General features: G+C 32.6%; 7 protein-coding genes across 7 annotated transcripts; 3 read left to right on the forward strand and 4 right to left on the reverse strand.

The window, feature by feature from the left end:
* Positions 1-245: 245 nt before the first annotated feature.
* On the reverse strand, positions 246-2,978 carry PPL_07130 (uncharacterized protein; the record flags this gene model as incomplete). Its single annotated transcript, XM_020577972.1, has 8 exons — positions 246-303; positions 376-510; positions 587-963; positions 1,058-1,363; positions 1,470-1,838; positions 1,928-2,122; positions 2,840-2,858; positions 2,968-2,978. 8 exons carry the CDS (start codon positions 2,976-2,978, stop codon positions 246-248), a joined length of 1,470 nt encoding a protein of 489 aa, XP_020432420.1.
* Positions 2,979-5,931: 2,953 nt separating this feature from the next.
* mkcB (STE family serine/threonine-protein kinase) lies at positions 5,932-7,535 on the forward strand (the record flags this gene model as incomplete). The annotated part of the gene is made up of 2 exons (XM_020577973.1): positions 5,932-6,402; positions 6,474-7,535. 2 exons carry the CDS (start codon positions 5,932-5,934, stop codon positions 7,533-7,535), a joined length of 1,533 nt encoding a protein of 510 aa, XP_020432421.1.
* A 538-nt stretch (positions 7,536-8,073) lies between these two features.
* Positions 8,074-8,328, reverse strand: lyrm4 (LYR motif-containing protein; the record flags this gene model as incomplete). Its single annotated transcript, XM_020577974.1, has 1 exon — positions 8,074-8,328. One exon carries the CDS (start codon positions 8,326-8,328, stop codon positions 8,074-8,076), a length of 255 nt encoding a protein of 84 aa, XP_020432422.1.
* A 938-nt stretch (positions 8,329-9,266) lies between these two features.
* Positions 9,267-13,617, forward strand: PPL_07133 (SGF11 family protein; the record flags this gene model as incomplete). The annotated part of the gene is made up of 6 exons (XM_020577975.1): positions 9,267-9,591; positions 9,692-9,814; positions 9,892-10,056; positions 10,240-10,548; positions 10,780-13,461; positions 13,604-13,617. 6 exons carry the CDS (start codon positions 9,267-9,269, stop codon positions 13,615-13,617), a joined length of 3,618 nt encoding a protein of 1,205 aa, XP_020432423.1.
* A 491-nt stretch (positions 13,618-14,108) lies between these two features.
* Positions 14,109-15,943, forward strand: aspS1 (aspartyl-tRNA synthetase; the record flags this gene model as incomplete). The annotated part of the gene is made up of 2 exons (XM_020577976.1): positions 14,109-14,179; positions 14,314-15,943. The coding sequence occupies 2 exons, from the start codon at positions 14,109-14,111 to the stop codon at positions 15,941-15,943; spliced, it is 1,701 nt and encodes a 566-aa protein (XP_020432424.1).
* An 821-nt stretch (positions 15,944-16,764) lies between these two features.
* helB2 (DEAD/DEAH box helicase) lies at positions 16,765-19,445 on the reverse strand (the record flags this gene model as incomplete). The annotated part of the gene is made up of 2 exons (XM_020577977.1): positions 16,765-19,323; positions 19,428-19,445. 2 exons carry the CDS (start codon positions 19,443-19,445, stop codon positions 16,765-16,767), a joined length of 2,577 nt encoding a protein of 858 aa, XP_020432425.1.
* Positions 19,446-19,849: 404 nt separating this feature from the next.
* Positions 19,850-20,647, reverse strand: PPL_07136 (ankyrin repeat domain-containing protein; the record flags this gene model as incomplete). The annotated part of the gene is made up of 2 exons (XM_020577978.1): positions 19,850-20,350; positions 20,540-20,647. 2 exons carry the CDS (start codon positions 20,645-20,647, stop codon positions 19,850-19,852), a joined length of 609 nt encoding a protein of 202 aa, XP_020432426.1.
* Between the last annotated feature and the right edge of the window lie 700 nt (positions 20,648-21,347).

A 21,347-nucleotide genomic window follows, 5' to 3' on the forward strand; every position in this document is an offset into this window, starting at 1 on the left:
GTCTTTAATTCTTTATTTTTATATCTCCACACCTCCTCCCTCCTCCAACCATCATCATTTTTTTTGTCTTTATCCAAACTTTTAAATAAAAATAATGATTAATCATTTTAATGTTAAATATATATACAAAGTGGTGTTTTTATTTTTTTGATTTTGTAGTGGTAGTAGTAGATCATTGATTAAGTACATTGTTTAAATAAAATATAAATATAAATATAAATATTGATTGACCAATCAAACAATAATTACTCTTCATCCATAAATTCATAATACATCTTTTCTTTTCTTAGTCTAAATGTCAATCTATAAAGTTATATAAGAATAAAAGTTGTAAATATTAAGTCAATCTTTAAAGAACTATCTGTCTATACATACCCTATACAAACAAACAAAGCAACATCAATTAAAAGACTCAGCAATTCAAATATCCATACAAGTTGGAATGCAGATGCTAAAAACTGAATTACAATAACGGATGATAAATATGCCAACATTATCCATTTGAATGCCCTAGTAATTATTTTAAAAAAAAACATTAATATTGTTTTTCTTTTGAAAAAAAGAAGAAATAGTAATAGTAACTTACGTGAACATCATTAATTTACTTTGAAGTTGTGATAACTTTAATGCATTATCTTGATCTCTAACTTGAACTACACTACTTTCTGGTGCACCAGTTGCAACATTGCTGTTATTATTATTGTTGCTACTGTTATCGTTACTGCTGTCACTATTGTTGTTTGGTGGTTGTTGAACAGTTGGTGGATCAAGCACTTCATGCTTAAGTGTAACTTCAGCTTCCTGTTGTTGTTGTTGTTGCTGTTGTTGTTGACTACCGGCAATTGGTTGCATCTGTGTATTTGAATGCAACTCCAATATACTGGCTCTAATCAAATTGATATTAAAATCTGTCTTTATAAAGATAATACATAAAACTGGAATATAAACAATGAATTGTAAGAACTATAATAATAATAAACGATAAAAAGTGAAATTAGTTAGTTAACAAACAAACAAACAAATAAATGTATTATATTGAAATGTGGCTAGCGCTTACATTAAAGAAACCTTGAAGTATTGCACCAAGTGCAATTGTTACACCGAGGAGAATGATGATGAGTGCCAGTGGCTTCTTTAGATGTTCGTATCGACCGGAGCATATACCCCAGCCAGTCGCAATAGTCAGTAATACTACACAAGCAATCACTCTGAATACAATGTAGAACAGCCAAAAGAAAATAATTACTACAATTCCAACTGCACCATATGTCTGCAAATATGTCCAATATCCACAATAGTATGCAACAACCGCCAACTTTGAAAATGGTAACAATGATATTACTTTGTGTAATTTTATATTTTGCTAAAAGAAAAATAAAATAAGATAATAAATAACAAACAAAACAATTAATTGTTAGTCGAACATAATTATTATTTCGTTTTGTTTTGTTTTGTTTTTGTTTTGTTACCTTTCTATTTAGATACCAATTGATACACCATAGTATGGTTAATATCACCCAGACACCAGTGAATATCATGTAGATGTATGGAAGAGGAATGTATTGGTAGGAGAGATGATTACCACCGGGATTGTAGAATGCATATGAAATCTTGTAGGTGATACGCTGATTGGTTGGACTGCACTGTCCAATTAGAAATGTAAAGTAATCGCCAAACTTTCTGTCGATCTTGTAGCTAATCGTACCTGAAGAATTGGTGAATTGGAACACCTGATAACAAGTTGGTTGCACCAAACAATAAGTACTCGACTCCAAGTCATTATACTGATGATCTGTACAAACCAACAATTGTGTTGTATTCTCAAAGAAATCACCATCCTTTTTGTTTTTTTATAATCGTTTCAAACTTATAATTAATTAATTGAACTACATATATATAAGAAAGATATTATTTGCTTAATACATACAACGATTTTATAATTGAAATCAAAATAACCACCTTGAAGGAAACCAAATGAATCTATTGTTGTCAATCCATTCTTTGATGAAAATGTATATGGTGATTGATAGATTGCGTCAACAACATATATATTGGTACAAAATAACAGTAGTATTACTAAAAGTATAGATGATAGAGATATATCTTTAATTTTCATCTCTAACTATATCAGATATATCTATTTAATCTATCTATCTATCTATCTATCTAATCTTGTATAATCCAATCTATATTTCTCTTTGTTATTCTTAAAATAATCTAATTCTATTCTATTTTCATAAAAAAAATATATATATTTTTATCAATCTAATAATATTTCTATTTTTATTATTATTACTCTATTTACTATATATATAAATAATGTGTTATTTTTAATGAATTAAAAGAAAATCAAATAAATGTGTTGTTGATCAATATAATATAAATAATTAATATAAAATTAAATTAAATCACGGGCGTTTTAATAAAAACCCTATTAATACTTTCAGTTTTTTTTTTCTTTTTTTTTTATTTGCGTTATTAATATTTTTTTATTGGGGGTGGATAATTTTTCAATCACACAAAAATTGTACATCATAATCTTAAAATCAACTTATAATAAAAATAAAACTTTGGGTAAAATTATTGGGAAGTTTTTTTGAATAGGTCCATTTGAACTTCAAAAAAATAAAATAACCTATAAATCAGACTCTATCACTTTGAATTTTGGACAAAGAGTTTTGTTCGGAATATTCTTTTATTTTATTTTATTTTATTTTTAATAATCATAACAAAATAAATAAAATTTTATTTATTATTTGATAGACAAAGAGAATTAATTAATATTTTTTTTTGTCCATAAAAAATTTTGATAGTTCATTGAATTCCTGGTTAAAATTACAACATTGACATAAACTGCGCTATTAATACAATGTTCGTCAATATGATTGTTTTAAACGAATTTAATAGGTGCTCGCCTCCCAATTTTTTGATGAAAAAAATAATAAAAAAAAACCTTAGATTAAAAACGAACTTTTCATATTTTTGCAAAACAATCTTCGATTTGATATTTTTAGAGTTTTTTTGCCAAAAAAAAACTTTAACAAAAAAAAAACAAAAAATCAATAAACCATATCCAAGTCTGCGGTGTCTCCAATTTTTTTTTTTTTCTCTTTCACATTTTAATTATAACTTTATTTATTTATACTTAAATATTATATAATCAAATAATAGTATAACAACAATCGTGTAATACTTTGATTGATAAATTATTCATCATAATCATCGTCATCATCACCAATTTTAAAGATATTGACATAGTAAATAGTTTATAGAATATAAAATAGTTAGTTTTTTTTATTTATTTATTTGTTTTTTTTTTTTTTTAAATATTCATTTTATGTTTAGTGTTTAAAAGTAGTAGTAGTAGTTCTATTAATAGGTTTCATCCAAGCACACATAGTAGTAAGAATAATAATACAAGTTTACTTTGCAGATTAAATAGAGTACAACCAAATTAAAATAATAGAATCACATAGATAGATAGATATAGGAGTGATTTCAATAGTTTAAAAGCCAATATTATTAGGCATTGGAATTCATAAACAACAGCCAGCACCAAAATCATAGAAGTATTTAGTACCGAAAAGAAGAGATAGCAGTAAATTAGTAAATTAGCAAAGCTTGTCAAATTAGTGATTGATCACCACAATCTTTGTGTTGTGTCGAGATTAAGATAGGTAGGTTTAACACTATAGTATTTTTAAAATACGCTGTTTTTTTTTTTGTTTTTTTTATTTATTTTTTTTAATTAAATAATGTTAATAAATCAAAAACAATTTGTTCAAACACATTTACTTGATTAAATGTCAACTTCGGGAGATTTTGAACTAGTTGTGTGTGTGTTTAAAGAATGGTCGATGACAAAAATAACAACACACAGATATAAAATCAAAAAAAAAATTAATTGTGATTAAGCCTCAAGATTTATAAAAAGTGTGTGTTTTTTTTTGTTTTATTTATTTTGGTTTATTATTACTTTTTTTTTTTTTTTGATCAGAGTTTCCTACTTTGGATTTGCTACGACTCAATTATCTCGATACTTTGGGAACAAAAACACCTTTTTGCTCTGTCGAACCATTTTTGGACTTTAACTATTATTAATCACTAAAAATTCTTTAACAACTTATTATTATTATCATTATGATTGTTGTTTTTAATGTAAATGTTCATTATTAAATCAAATCAAATCAAATCAAAACTATTTATTTATATTGCATTAGTTCTCATCACACACATCTTGAGTTCAAACAAGTAGCAGTTAAACGACACATCATCAAATCAAAATTAACAAAAACATCTTTTAAACCAACCTCCACAAATCAAATACAATCTATAAAGAAATAATAATAATAATAATCATTCACAATAAACAAGAGTTAAAGTCAGATTATAGTCATATTAAACATTTATTACATTTTAAAATATATAAAAGGTAATTTTATATAAATAAGTTCAATAAATACATCATCATCAACAACAATATCAATAATAACAACAAAACAATAACAACAATTATACAAATCATTTGGACCAATCATTTAAATTTTTTAATCATTAACATAATATTTAATTGTCTATTGTATATGTTTGCTAACTTTTAATGTATGTTATAAGTTAATTTCATCAGTTGGTTTGGTTATTATATTATAAAGTATTATATTCAATGTATTTATATTTTGATAATACTTTATAATACTTTACTTTTTTTTTTCTTTTTACTTTCCACTAAACTCAATACAATTCAATTCAACTCAACTCAACTCAACTCAACTCCAAAATTCTACACTACTTTACTCTCAACACAAGATAGTTGTTTATTGTTTCTAATTAGCAGCAGCAACAGCAATAACAACAAAAAGGGGGTGGGTAGAGTAAAGTTAGGAAAGAGATTAGATGTTATTGTGTTAGTGAGTGTGAATCAAATATTTTATCGTCCTAATAACCCAACCTATCCTGATAATAGTCAAAAATACACACACCCACTCCACTCACCAAACCAAGAGGTATATCCTATTTTATTTGTTCATTAATAAAGTTTTTTTCCTTTTTAAACCACACATAATTAAAAAAAAAAAAAAAAAAAAAGAACCAAAAACAAAAATAAAATCACATTAAAAATATAATTTCTGGTGTCAACATTAAAGAAGAATATCTTTTATTTTTGATACACAAGAAATTACTGCATGTGTTATGTTTTGTTTTGTTTTCACCATAAGAATCATATTAACTAATAGTAACAATAACAACAACAGCAGGTCATCACCACTATCATTATCATCATCATCATCAGCATAATCAACATATTTATAATATAATATTAGTATATGATCAAGTAACCTTTTCATTAATTATAAAAATAGTACATATATATATATTTATAAACAAAACAAAACAAACAAAACAATTCAAATCAAATCAAACTAAATTATCCAAAACAATCCAAGCTTAAAAAAGCTAGCTATTTATTTATTTATTTATTGCACAGAGAAACATAAATATAAACATCAATAACAATACTAAATAACAATACAACAGTTACATTGTACAACAAAACCAAAAAAGAAAAATCATATCAAAAAACAAATCAACATTATATTTAATATTGTATTGTATATATATATATTTTAAACATTCCAACAATATTTTAAAAGTGGGATTGATTATTTTGTTTGTTTAAAAAAAAAGAAATAATATTAGTGAAATTTAAATAATATCTATTATTTTTTTTATATTTCTATTTCTATTTTGTTTGATTTATTTTTGTTTTTCTATCAATAACAATAATAATAGTAATTGGTATCAAAAATATTTATATAAATATTTCTTCTAAATATAGATCCAAAAAAAAAACAAGAATCCAATTGGAAGTGGACTCAATTTTCTAGTTCTAAAAATAACCTGAAAAAAACATAAAAATAGAAAAACAAAAAAATGAAATCATTATTAAAAAAAGCAAAGCAAGCATATAAGAATCATTTTTCTGGATCTGGAGCAACACCAGCAGACGATCATGAACATGCAGACAAGGCATCTACTAAGGATGCCAATCCAAACAGTGAGCCAGGATCACAAGGATTCACTGCGTGTTGCGACGAAGAGAACAACGGTACCAACGGACATGTCGTAGCCAACGGAACAGCAACAACAACGACAACAGCACCAGCAGCCACTGGCGAATCTACATCGATAAAGGCAACCACAAAGAGCAGCAAACCATCGATTCTCTCATTTGGACTGAGCAAGAACAAGGAACCAGCTAACGACAAGAAAATCATCAACAACTCAACTTCAAACAATCCATCACCACCCAAACCATCTTCCTCCACGCCAACCGAAGCTTCAGAAAAGAAAGACGATGAGAAAGCACCTGAAAGAGAAATTTTATATATTAAAGGATTAGAAGTAAGTTTTCAATATTTTAAATCGTAAGATAGATAACAACGTTGGTTAACTAATTAAATTGTTCATTTCAGGATTTACCAGAGGATTGTATGAAGTTGGTAAAGATGTCTGGTTTATCAGAGGAAAAGTTAAAGGCAAATCTACAAGTGCTACTCTATGTATTACATTTTAGAACAGGAAAAATTATAAAGATCGAAGGTGAACCACCAAGAGAACCAAGAAAGAAGTTCTTCTCGGAGCGATTCAACGATGGAGATTCACTTTTGGTTTCAGTGGAACATAGTCAGTTGAAGAAGTTGTACAAGGATGTCGATCAAGTTGGAAAAGGTGGTTTTGGAACAGTTTATTTTTCGAGATCGACAAAGGAGAAAAAGACAGTGGCCATCAAGAAGATGCCACACATCACCAAGCGTCAAATTGCACAGAATTTCAGAGAGGCTTCGATTCTCTCAAAGTGCAACCATCCCAACATCGTCAAGCTCATTACATGCCACGTCGACAAAGATCAGAATCTCTGGCTGATCATGGAGTTCATGGAGGGTGGAACATTCGAAGAGGCCGCCAAGGCCTGGAAGTTCAACGAGAACAACTTGGCATACGTTGCACGTGAGCTACTCAAAGGACTGCAGTATCTCCACGAGAATGGAATGGTTCATCGTGATTTGAAGAGCGCCAACATCATGATGTCCGTCGAGGGTAAAGTTAAATTGATTGATTTCGGACTGTGTGAGGACGTCTCCACCGGTTCGCCATGCCACATGGTGGGTTCGCCATTCTGGATGGCACCGGAAATGATTCTGGGCAAACCACACAACACACCGGTCGACATTTGGAGTTTTGCCATCTCACTACTCGAAATGGCCAACCAGCGTCCACCAATGATGGAGTCTGCAGTCAAGGCAATGTTTACCGTTGCCACTGAAGGTTCCACTGGATTCGACGAGCCAGACATCTGGTCCGACTGTTTCAAAGAGTTCCTTTCACTCTGTCTGAGGCTAGACCCAGAGGAACGTGCTACTGCTGCCGACCTACTGAAACATCCATTCATCAAAAAGGCTGACACTCGTGACAACATGGAAAATATATTAAAAAAGATTTTCCTTACAAATTCTTTAATGAATTCAGGTTTCTAAATAATAATAATAATAATAATAACATCAACAACATCAACAACAACAACAATAATTATAATATATCAATATCATTACAAATCATCAGACTAGATACAACAGCAACAAAACAAACATCTCACACTCCCAAATCCAGGTTTTTTTGGTCGACACATCTGAGATCTCGAGTACCCAAATTTTCAATATTTTTCACACAATTTAATATGAGAATGTTGGTGACCTGAATCATCTAAACATATCCATATTTATATTCTTCATAATAGTTATTAATATGACTATTATATGTAACACTATAATCATATATAGAACTGAAAAAAAAAAAACCAAAAAAAAAAAAACCAAAAGACAAACCAACCAATTAAACAACAAATAATAATAATAATATATAATTTTTTTTCCCAAAACAAACTCTCCGCCACATATAATATTATTATTATTACAAACTAACTCCAGGATGTATAAATAAAACAATTGACATCTTAAATTTAACTTTTACAAAAAAAAAAAAAAAGATTTTGCATTATACTACTATTATATTATTTTATTCAACTACAACCTTTCTATGAGCATACAGTGAGTTGATTGTTGCTTGTCTTTTTAACATTTCATAGTCGTTCTGTGATTGAACGATTAAATCTTTAGTTTGATCTGGTGTTGCCAATTTATTTTCTCTGAAACCCAATGCTATTCTTCTCTTTGAATACTCTCTGAAATTGTAGCTAGAGAATTTGTTTGCCTCTCTTTGCATACTTCTATATAGTTGAAGAACTGTTTGTCTAGTTGCTGATTGGCTCATTTTAGAAATCTATTGTAATATTACGATTGAAAGAAAGATTGATTTTGGTGTTAATAGCCGTAATCAAAAATAGCCGAACGAAAGTTCAAAAACACTTACAAATAAATAAAAGTTTTATAAAATACAAGAAATAAACTAATATGTAAAAGATAACTTTAGTTTGGTTTATCAAAAATCTAAAAGAAGTATTCTCGAGTAAAAACAACAACAACTGATAGTATTTCGATTGATATTTGACTACAAAATAAGACAACTATTAATTATCTCATGCTGCCAAAGAATTGTTTTTTTCTTAGCAAATTTTTGAAAAAAAAAAAAAGTAATTTTTTCTTGCTTTTAATTAATTACATCATCTGTTTAAGGATGGTCATCCCAATTTAGTTACTATATTAGTGATAGATCAATAATTCACTGTAATTAAACAATATAATAATTTAATAATATGATGTTTTGATTCCTTGTGTTGTTCTGCTGAACACTTGATTATTTTAAACAAAAACTACAATGTTGGTTTTTATTTTCTTATTTACCTATTTTTGAAACAATGATCTAATCCGATTATAATTGTTGTTGATAAAATCAAGTTATAAATTATTAATGTCATGATTGATTTTGTTTTATATTGATATTAAAAAAAGTTTAAACTTTGAATTAATATTGGAAAAGAGTATTCGTTTTAATAGTATCAAGTCAAGCAGGCCTGCTTGTGATTTATAAGAAACATAAATCATTTACATCTATTTTAATATTTATAGTCGTACTGATTATTGTTAATAAAAAAAAAAGTTGAATTAACATATGTTTTTTTTCACATACTTTTTTTTTTTTTTTAATATATATATATCTCAACAATTGATAGATATACTATAAACTAAAAGTAATTACGACTAGTTATTATATTGTATCTATTATTATATGATATAAATTGAGTTGTAAAGATGATGATAACTTCATCACCACCGTCATCAACTACATCGTTAACGATGGTTGGAACAACATCAGATTCATCAAATAAAACTATTTCAACCAACAATAACAATAATAATAATAGTAGCAACAACAATAATAATAATAATGTTTTTGATACAAATGGTAATAGTCCTTCAACGCCACAGTTAGATAGTAGTTTATCGTCTTCCACACCAAGCCTGAGTTTCGGTAAGCAATTCGCCAGCAACTGGAAATCGTTCGGAGAGTTACTCAACCAGGTGACCAACGAAACAGAAAATAAAATTAGATTATCTTTTAATAGTAGTATAAAAGGTATATATATGTATATTTATTATTACATTATATTAGATTAATAATTAATATTAACTTTAAATGTAAAACGAACATTCCTTTATATCAATCATATTAAAAGATCAAAAGAATGATATTAATTCTATTGAGAAAAAAGATGCATCATCATCTGCAACAACAACAACAGCAACAACAACGACAGCAGTGTCAGATGATGATCCCTTTTCAATATTAAATGAAAATTGTTTGTATTATATATTTATAGGTTTGTTTATATTTTATTGTAATTAATTTGTTTATGTTTGTTTTTTTTTAATTTAGATATGGATATCTTTGGATTCTTACCATCGAAAGACGCTTTGGTGTTGGTAGTATGCAACAATTGTTCTAAAACAATCAAACAGTCTAGATTCGTTTCCCATTATGAACGTTGTATACAAGATGAAGATCCAAAACTAAGAAGTTCTTCTTTATTATCAAATGATTGTATGTTATTATAATATAAGTTTATTTTTTTTTAGTTTATATGAGTTTATAATTACCTCTACCTTATAATTCGTTACCATCTACTTGATTCCACTTTACTTACTTTTATCGTTTAAACAACATAATGTTTCTTATTCGTCTTATTCTTCTCTTCTTTTTCTTTTTTTATATCTATATTTTTAGCAAAGAAAAGGAATTTCCTAAAGAATGGTAATAATAATAATAATAGTGATAATAATAACAACAACAACAATGGTGTTAAACAAGAGCAGGTTAGTTCACCGGGTTCAGTTGTACCAATATCAGCACAAAGAGGTCGTCCTAAAAAGAAAGTTGTTGATAACACCAACAATAATAATAACAATAATAATAATAATATAAATAATAATAATAATAATGTTAGTACTCCACCACTCATTGGTAACTCAGAGTCGGTCAATAACACCAAAAAGCCAGCGACTTCTCTATCATCGAGAAAGAGAACAAACGAAGGTAAACTTATTTTATTATATTAAGATTGACATCATAAGAACTTAAACTAAGATATATCTTAAACATGTTAATCCAACCAAAAACAAAACAAACCAAAACAAAACCAAACCAACCAACCAAAACTAATCAAACATCCAACTCTATCCTTAATTACCATACCTACCTACCAATTCAATATACATATTTGTGTCATTCATTCATTCATCATATCTACAATTACTATCTATCTAGTTTTAAATAGTAGTAGTATAAGTAGTGATGGCGATACTACAAGTAGAAGCAATGATACTTCCAATAGTGATTTGGATAAGATGGTCGTTGATATCGAGGGTCATACCGATTCGTATGATACTGTACTGGCTTCAAAGTCTCCACTACAACCACAACAACATCAAGTTGTAGTTGCTTCAACCCCAGACCAAGATAGCAACATCATAAATATAAATCATATTGAACAACCACTTGAGCAACAACAACAACAACAAGTGTTGGTTGAAACACATCTACCACAACAACAACAACTACAACAACAACAACATGTTCATTCAAATCAAAATATAGATATTATAAAGGAAAGTGACAATGATAATGTTAATGTTAATGTTAATGACGACGATGATGATGTCATCATTGATATCCACGAAGAAGATGATAAGATAGAATCGATCGTTGCGGCAACGGTGATCCCTATCACACTCATCCCAATAGCTACACGTTCATATTCACGTTGCAATAAGCTTCGTCGTATTATTGTGAGCCTGGACCCAGAGTACAAGGTCACAAGAGCTGCCGTCTTTACGAATGAAGAAGATTTCTGTGCGAGTGACGAAGAGCCACCAGCCAGCCCAATAACTATCGGACCTTCTAATACTGCATCGTCTGCCATCAAAGGATCAGTCTATAACCATGCGATTGCCACTTCCTCTGGTATCGTTCCAAACAACACCCTCATTGCTGCAGCAACAACAACGGTTGCACCCATCATGCCAATGGCCACCACACCAACACCTCTCATGACACCAACTAATATTGCTCCTATTATGCAGCCAACCATGATAGCCACCAACCAACTTCAACCCGACATGTCGACGCTCTCTAACAACGCCAAGCATCTTGGTGGACTGCCAGCCACAAACAATCCAATGATGCACAATGGAATGTTGCCACAACATACTCCTATGTTACCGATTGGTCACGTCGCTAATCCTCAAGCCAATATCAATATGGCTACCAATAACGGTAACAATACAAATCCATTAAATAATAGTGGCATGTCGGTGGAAATTCCAGGTGGTTCGACCAATGTAAATACGTCATCTTCACAAGTGCCAGCCGTTGCTCCCTCTACCCCTAAGCCACCAAAGAAGAAGAGTTCCAGAAAGAAGACCGAGGAGAAAAATGAGAACTCAACACCATCCACAGAGGTATCATCTCCAACTTCTTCTTTGGCTGCCTCATCCGATTCTGTATCACTAAATAGTTCGACTTCGAGAACAAAGAAAAAGTCATCTAGAAGAGAGAAAGAAAAGGAAAAGGAGAAAGAGAAAGAGAAGGAAAAGAATGATAAAGATAAGGAAAAAGATAAAGAAATAGAAAAAGAAAAACCAGAGAAGGAAAGGAGTGAGAAAGATAAAGAAAAGACAGAGAAGGACAAGGATAAGGAAAAGGAAAAGGAAAAGTCAGAAAAAGTTAAGAAGGAAAAGGATGGTGATTCAAAGGAAAAGGTCAAGACTGAGAAGCAAAAGAAATCAAAAAAGTCTTCTTCAACATCATCAAAAAAGAAATTGTCGTCTTCTTCATCTTCACTAGCCTCTTCTTCGCCTAGTGTCCCTACATCCGCCAACATAGCTGTTTCTTCACCTCTGCCAACGACCCCATCCACGCCAAACACTGTTGTAGTGCCAGTTGCTCCGCCAAACGTAGGAGTTGTCGCACCAAATATACAACAACAACCAATGAATGCAACTCCACTCGTAAACTCAGTACAAATCCAAATGCAACAGCAATCCATGCCAATGCAGCAGTCTTCACAACAACCACAACAACAACAACAGTTCACTAATATCCAACAATACCAACAACCACTTCCACAACAAACTTTACAGCAACAACAGCAAAACGGTCAGCAACAGCCACAACAACAATACCAACTCTATCAACAGCCAAATACAACGAATGTACAAATCAAACCACTTCCCATTAACAATCAACAACCTCAACAAACAATGAATCAGCAATTCATGCCCCAATATCCAGTACAATACCAACAACAGAACCTCCAACAACCAATCTATACACAGATGATTCCAAATGTACAGAATAACTTCCAACAACAGCAACAGCAACAACAACAACAACAACAACTTAATCAACAGAACAAACCGATGCAATTCCAGCAACAACAATTCGTACAGCCAACGCAACAACAATTCAAGCAACCAATCCAACAATTTATATACGCACAGAACGTCGTCCAGCAACAGTCACCACAGATGCACCAGCAATCGGTGGCAAACTATGCGATGCCAACCGCGCCCTACCAATCGAATCCTGTACAATACCAACAAATCAACTCACCACAACAACAACAACAACAACAGCTACTTCAACAACAACTTTTACAACAACAACAGAGTCAACTAAGAACCTCTGCCGGAGGAGGTATGGTTCAAGTACCATCATCACCTCAACAGGCAGTGACACAGCAACAACCCATAGGATCACCGGTTGGAATGATCAACCAAGCCTCACCAAACCAAAACACCACCTTTACCAATCCAATGGCATTGAAACAGGCACTACAGAACACCAACCTCCAATATCAACAACAGGCAGTAGCTCAACAGCAACAGTCAATCCAGCCTCAGCAAATGAGAATCATACAACCACAAACCAATCCTCAGCAACCTATTGGTAATATATACAATTCTTATAATATTTAGATTCTAATGACAATATACATATAAATATATATTTTCATCAATATTATATTAATACTCAAAGCGACATAAAAATTCAAATTTTGTTGTTATCTATTAATTTATTAATAATAAAGAAATTTTCTTATAAAAATAGATATTTATTTATATAAAAATGTGAGATATCAATTGGATTCAGTGTTGATCGAAAAATGACAACTAAATTCTATCGATGCTTCTACAACCATGAATTCTAACAATACACCCTGTGAACACTTGTCGATAATCTCGAGAAAAATCTGTGTATTTTGGTTTGATTTAAAATCAAAAGCTATCTTTAAAGTCGGGTAATTCAAAAGATGTTGTTGTAGTGTAGTTGTTGTTTTACAATGTCTTTATCTCCAAACCATTACACACATTTCCAGTTGTTTCATAACATACAATTAATTGATGACTCGATTAATTGCAACTTCGTATGATTTTTTTTTTAATTTTATTTTATATTTTTTTTTGAAAATTTTCTCAGTTGGTTCAATTTTTCCCATCTATAAAAGTTATAATTAAAAACAAATATATATTTGTAATAATAACATTATTTATTTATATTATCAGTTAGTAGTAGGAATAATATAGTTGTCTAAAATGTCTGAAACAACACCAACTACTGAAGTACCAACCACCTCTGAAGCAGGTGAAGAGAAAAAGAGCAAAAAGTATGTATAAACGTGTTGTTGTGGTTGGTTGTTATTTTTACTTTCTTTTTCTTTAGTTTAGTTTCAGATTTTGAAGAATAAAAAGAGATTAACAATGGAATCTTATCTATCTATACTTTATAAAATCTAATTAGAGCTCTTAATAAAGAATTAAAGAAACAACAAAAAGAAGAGAAAAAGAATGCTGCCAAGGCTGCCAAGCCACAACAACAACAACAAGTTGTTCAAAACCCATTGGAAACCTCTGGTGACAACTTTGGTAGAGCTCCAATGAATCAATCACAAAATAGAGCCGGTAAGAAATACACACCAGTCGAAAGCATCAACCCATCTTTGAATGGTGAGAAGGTTTTGGTTAGAGCACGTGTCCATTTGGCAACTGCAACTGGTTCATTGGCATTCATGGTTTTGAGAGATGCCATGCACACCATTCAAGCTGTTTTGTCGGCTGCCGGAAATGGAAAGCCAATGGTCAAGTTTGCTGGTGCCATCCCAAAGGAATCGATCGTCGACATGGAAGCAACCGTCATCACCACCAAAGAGCCAATCAATCGTTGCACTCAAAAGGATGTAGAACTCCAAGTTCTCTCACTCTTCATTGTTTCCGAGGCTCAGCAATTGCCATTGCAATTGGAAGATCTCGCTCGTCCAACACACGAGTTGGAACAACAAAAGAAGACCATCGAGGAGTTGGATGAGAAACTCAAGTCATTGACACTCTCAGAGGCCGAGCGTTCAGATCTCGAAAAGAAAAAGGGAGAGGCTAACAAATACGCAGAGGTATTGCTCGACACTCGTCTCAACAACCGTGTTCTCGACTTGCGTGTACCATCTCACCAAGCTATCTTCAGATTGCAATCGGCTGTCGGTATGTTGTTCCGTGAGTACTTGCACTCCAACAACTTTGTTGAGATTCATACACCAAAGATGATCTCATCGGCCAGTGAGTCTGGTGCATCGGTCTTCAAGTTGGGATACTTTGACACCAATGCCTACTTGGCTCAATCACCACAGTTCTACAAACAGATGGCTATCTGTTCCGATATGGAGCGTGTCTATGAGATCGGTCCAGTTTTCCGTGCTGAGAACTCATTTACCCATCGTCATCTCACCGAGTTTGTAGGTTTGGATATTGAAATGTCGTTCCGTGAGCACTATCACGAGGTTTTGGACGTACTCGACAATTTGATGTGCTCCATCTTTGAGGGTTTGGAAACTCGTTTCGCCAAAGAGTTGGAAACCATCAAGGCTCAATACGGATATGAACCATTCAAGTTCACCCGTCCATCACCACGTTTCACATTCGACGAAGCCGCCGCCATGTTGAACGAGATTGGTGAAACCGTTGTTGACAACGATATCAACACCACTCAAGAGAAACTCTTGGGTAAGATCATCAAGAAGAAATACGGAGTCGACTTTTACATCATCGATAAATTCTACCGTACCGCTCGTCCATTCTACACTATGCCAGATCCAAACAACGAACTATTGGCCAACGCCTACGATCTCTTTATGCGTGGAGAGGAAATCTGTTCCGGTGCCCAACGTATTCACGATGCCAAGATGCTCGAAGAAAGTGCTGCCAAGCATGGTATCAACATCCCATCGATTCAAGCATACATCGACGCATTCAAGTACGGTGCTGCTCCACACGCCGGTGGTGGTGTAGGTTTGGAACGTGTTGTCATGTTGTATCTAGGTATCGGAAATATTAGAAAGACATCTATGTTCCCACGTGATCCAAAGAGAATCGCTCCATAAGCTAATTGAATAATGATAAACTATTATTTTTCAAAATTCAATAAATTCACTTAATATTAAAATAAATAATCAACAGAATACAATAACTGAATTATAACTTTAACTAATTTAAACTTGAAAATAAGTGATAGATTTCAATTGCTCTAAAATCTATCACAAAATCAATTTGAATATTATTTTTTTTTTCAATTTTTTAGTTGATAAAAGAAACTGTGATTATAAATTAATAAGCAAAACTCATAACCAATATATAAACCATTTTATTCATGCAAGTATGATATCTCTATTAAAACTATTATTGTTGATATTAATTTATTTATATACAGATACAAACATAACCTTTTTTGGAATATATTTAACTTTTTTGTGCCAACTTCTTTTTGTTGGATGAATCGAGATAATGTGGTCACTTACAAAATTCATCTGATAGAAAGTAGGACCATGGATGGTTATAAAAACAGTAGAACTATCGTACTCCCCAAACTTGAGTCGGTCATAAAAGGCATGATAAATAATCATCTTTAGCAATATTTTTGACTCTATCCTTGGTACCAATTTTTTCATCAAGTTGTTAGAGAATCTATTCCCGTAGAGGAGAGAAAAACTGAATCTCAATTATTAGTTTGTAAGGAGTTGACACAAAAAAGTTAAGAAATAATAGCTTCAATAAAGTTTATTGTATTATTAATTTACTCAATACTACTTTGTCCACTGTTAGGCACTCAACTCATTCAAACATATTTTGGTGTTTCAATTGATTTAAACTTTTTTAATTAAAAAATAATTAATACTTTAATATAAATAAATGTACATTAAAATTTTTATTTATTGGTATAAATAATTGTTTCAGAACGCTTTTGTCTCTCTGGAACGGAACCTGGTTTGAGTTGAGACGCAGGATGCTTTAGTAGTTCTGCTGGTACTACGTTGTGAGTTGTCGTCAGCATATTCTTAAGGTCATACATGATCTCGGTGTCCTTATCGGTGAGGAACGATGATGCCATACCCTCCATACCGGCACGACCAGTACGACCAATACGATGTGTGTAGTCCTCAATGTTGTTTGGCATATCATAGTTGATAACATGGGTGACACCTTCGACGTGGATACCACGACTGGCCACATCGGTAGCAATCAACACATTGTAACGACGACGCTTGAAACCATCGAGTGCCATCTCACGCTGATCTTGTGAACGTGAGCTGTGAAGTGAAGTGGAAGTCATTCCACACTCACTCACAATTTCCGAGATGATTTCACAGTGCTTCTTTTTGTTAACAAAAATAATAATGGGTGGAGGTGGTCCGTTCGAGAGGAGATCCATGAGTTGGACACGCTTATCGTGGTCGGATTTAACAAAGACAACATTCTGTTTGATTCTATCGACAGCTTTACCGGCCTCACCAATAATGACATGGACGGCACGTCTAAGGTATTTTCTTGAGAGTCTCTCTACCTTTGGAGGCATAGTAGCAGAGTAGAGAATTGTGGTTCTGTAGATACGATTGGCATCGGTTTCTTGCTTCTCTGCCTCCTCTTCATTCTCTGACTTGAGGAAACTGGATGGCATTGCATCAAGAACCGAAACTACTTGTGGCTCGAAACCCATATCAATCATAAGATCTGCTTCGTCAAGCACTACATAATTACATTGATTGAGCACCAAGTACCGCTTCTCCAAACAATCATTCAGACGACCGGGTGTAGCAATTACGATCTCACAGCCTTTGGATAACTGGAAGATCTGATCTTCAATAGGCTGACCACCAACCAGTGCAACACATCTAAATCCAAAATGATTGGCAAAGTTTCTTGCTTCCTTCTCGATCTGTAACGCCAACTCTCTGGTTGGTGCCATCACCAGAGCATAAGGACCGTCTGCCTCTGTCTCCTTGTTGAGTCTGGGCTGCTTTGAGATGTAAACAAGCATTGGAATGACAAATGCAGCAGTCTTACCACTACCAGTTTCTGCAATACCAAGTACATCTCTGCCCCACAGCGCAATTGGAATAGCTTGCATCTGAATTGGCGATGGTTTTTCATAACCCATTTTGGCGATGGCCTCCAGAATCTCACGAGGCAATATACTCTCACGCCAGCTTCGCATTGGATTGGGGATACCACTTCCTTTTGTCGAGATATTAAAGTCCTCCCTAAAGATACGCCAATCTCTCTCGGTCATCAATTTCAAATCCTTCTTGGACCAATGAGTTGGTGGCAATTCTTTTTCGTGATCTGATTTGCCTTTGCTGTCCTGACCATCGAATCCAGCCATAACACCTCTACCAAATTGCGGTTTTACCTCTTGTCTGTTGGCATACAATGTGTTGTAATCGTTTGATGTATCTTCAGCGGTATCCCATTCAAATACAAATCTAGTTCTCTCACTTTTCTTTGGTTTCTTCTTTCTATCTTTCTTTTCACCGATGTACTCTTTCTTGATATCATTCAACTCTCTTTCTTCTTCTCTTGTTCTTTTCTCTCCTACATTATTGTCGTCTTTCTCATCACGATATGATCTATTAGAACGATCATCACGTCGATCATCCCTTCTATCGTCTCTTCTATCGTCTCTTCGATCATCCCTTCTACTTCCATACCTATCATCTCTTCTATCATCTCTTCTGTCGTCTCTTCTATATCTATCATCTCCTCTATCGTCTCTTCTGTCATCTCTTCTATCATCTCTTCTATCGTCACGTCTATCACGATCATCTCTTCTACCACCAAATCTTCCATCTCTTCTATCATCTCTTCTGTCATCTCTTCTATCATCTCCTCTCTTATTGATATCTCTATTATCTCTAGAGTCCCTAGTATCTCTTCTATCTCTGTCATTAGAACTACTATTGTTGTTGCTGCTATTGTTGTTGTTGTTGGATGAATTTGAGTTGATTGAGAAATACTCTAATGGGTTGACGTTCATTAACTTCTCTTGCTCTTGTGATACCAAATCATTTCCACTTTGCATATCAAAGTCATTTGAAAACAAGTTGTTCAATCTTTGTAATGATTGCTTTTGTTTCTCTTGTGATTTCTGCTCAGCTTCTTCCTGTCTTCGTTTCAAAGCGGCCTCTCTCTTTGCAGCGAGTGAGGTGAATACAGGCTTGACATCACCACCACCTACACTAGCAACACCATTACCATTACTAGGACCATCTTGTAATTTCTTTAGAGTTTCAATAGATACTGGCTGTAATGACATAAATTTCAATTGGTTAGTATTACAATGATAATATGCAGTTATATTGTTTTTATTATTAAACAATGATATTAATTCATTTATATTTAAATCAATGTTGGTTTTGTTATTGTTATTTGAATTATTATTATTATTATTATCAATGTTATCTCCAATTACTTTATCATTAATATTATACTTTTTATTAAATAAAGCAATTAATTCGTTTGTTTTGTTATTCATGATTAAGTATTAAATATTATTATTATTATTGTTATTATTACATGTTATAGATTAATTACCTCTGGTTTTGTGTTCATTATCAATTTAATTATATTATTTGAATTTCAACAGTTTATTTTAAGAAAATTCATGTGAATTGAGAAGATATATTTAAAACAAATAAAACTTTAAGCAACTTTAAACCTGAATTTTCATAAAACATATTGTTGAAATTTGATTAATCGATTTAGTTTGTAAACATCTATTAATATTGTGGGGAATCTGTAGATATAAAAATAATGTGATTGAGACCAATGAATGATTTAATTTTAATATTTTTAATTTATTTAATTTATTTAATTGATTTAATTTGATTTGAAATATATTGTTGTTGTTGTTATTATTTAATAAAAAGTTTATACAAGAAAACAAAAAAATTTGATACAATTCTTTGATTTTGATTATATTACTTTTTTGTCTTTGCTTTTTTTTTCCGTCCAATCTAAAAACAGGATTTGTTTGAAATTGAAACTGGTGAGACGGTGTAATTTCCGTATCTGATATCTTGGAAGCTAGAGTATGGGCAAGCATTATCCTTTTGTTGTTGTTGTTGTTGTTGTGGTTGGGAACAAGAACGCAAGAATTGAACGACCTGAGAGTGACCGTTGTTCTTGGCTTCAGCCAATGGAGTGCAACCGGATTCGTCCAAACAACTGATGTTGGCACCAGCTTGAACAAGAAGACGGCAACAGTTCTCTTCACCAAGCGATGCGGCGAAATGCAAAAGTGATTCACCGTCGTCGTTGGCGAGATTCGGGTTGGCACCGGACTGGAGCAAAAGACGGAGAGCGTCGGTTCTCGATTCACGAATAGCGTAGTGAGCGGCAGCTTCACCATCACTATCGATGAGATCAAGCTTGGATCCGGCAATAATAAGCATACGAATAACGGCGAGGTTGGCAGTGTCGATGGCATAGTGTAACGGGGTCGTTTCGTTGAGCGTCTGAAGATTGGGATTGGCACCCTTCAGTAGGAGATACTGCAAGTAGACCAGGTTCTGAGTCATCACGGCCAAGTGTACCAATGCTAGTCCCTCTGCGTTTTGCGCGTTCAGGTTGGCACCGGTGTTGATCAGGTTATCGATCGACTGGTAGTCGGTTGCTTTGTAAAGCTGGATCAGTATGTCACCGACATTGTAGGATTCAATCTTTATTCTCTCATCCCCAGCTGGATTAGGTGGTACTGGGGATTCCTGTTCATGAAAAGTTGTTTTAACGTTGACAACTTGATTATTTGACATCTTGAAATACTACGGTTGTTGATTGAAAAGGTTGGTAATTGGTCTAGTGGGTTGGTTGTTGTATTGCTTAAGGAGCGCGCGCTGAATGTTGTTGTTGTAATAAGCTTGTTTGTTGGGAACTTGATAGATGCTTAAAAGAGATTTGCTTGTGTTTTTCGTTCTACTTCTAGATACTGTATTTACTATTGACTGTTAGGTAATTGGTGTTGGGAATAGGTCCGTTCTACTACGGGGGTTAGGCGGCGGGGGGAATGTGGTGGTTGCTAATTGACTAATTTGAGAAGTTTAAAGTGGAATTTGTCGACTATTAAATAAAGAGTTGGCTTGAAAACTGATTTGACCTTGTTGGGTGATTAACTCGACTCTCTCGCTGTCTAAAATGTTGTGTTTTGGGTGGGGAGAGTAGAGAAGAAATACTGAGAAACAAGGACTAAATTGATTGTTACAACCAACGGATGTTATTTAATAGATAAACAAATCAAAAAGAAGAAAATAAAATGAGGATATTCAATTTAATTGATTTGGGTGATAATTTGCTTTTGGAAAAAAAATAATAGAAGAATATTATATAGATATATGTATATGATTTAAAATTAAGAATTTGTTTTGAATTGGAAATCTTAAGATTAATTAAACATTGAAGTTATATAATATATAATTATAAAAGAAATTGGTTGAATTGATAAAAAGTTGAGAAAAC

Source organism: Heterostelium album, assembly GCF_000004825.1.
Source record: "Heterostelium album PN500 unplaced genomic scaffold PPL_scaffold6, whole genome shotgun sequence".
Lineage (NCBI taxonomy): Eukaryota > Evosea > Eumycetozoa > Acytosteliales > Acytosteliaceae > Heterostelium > Heterostelium album.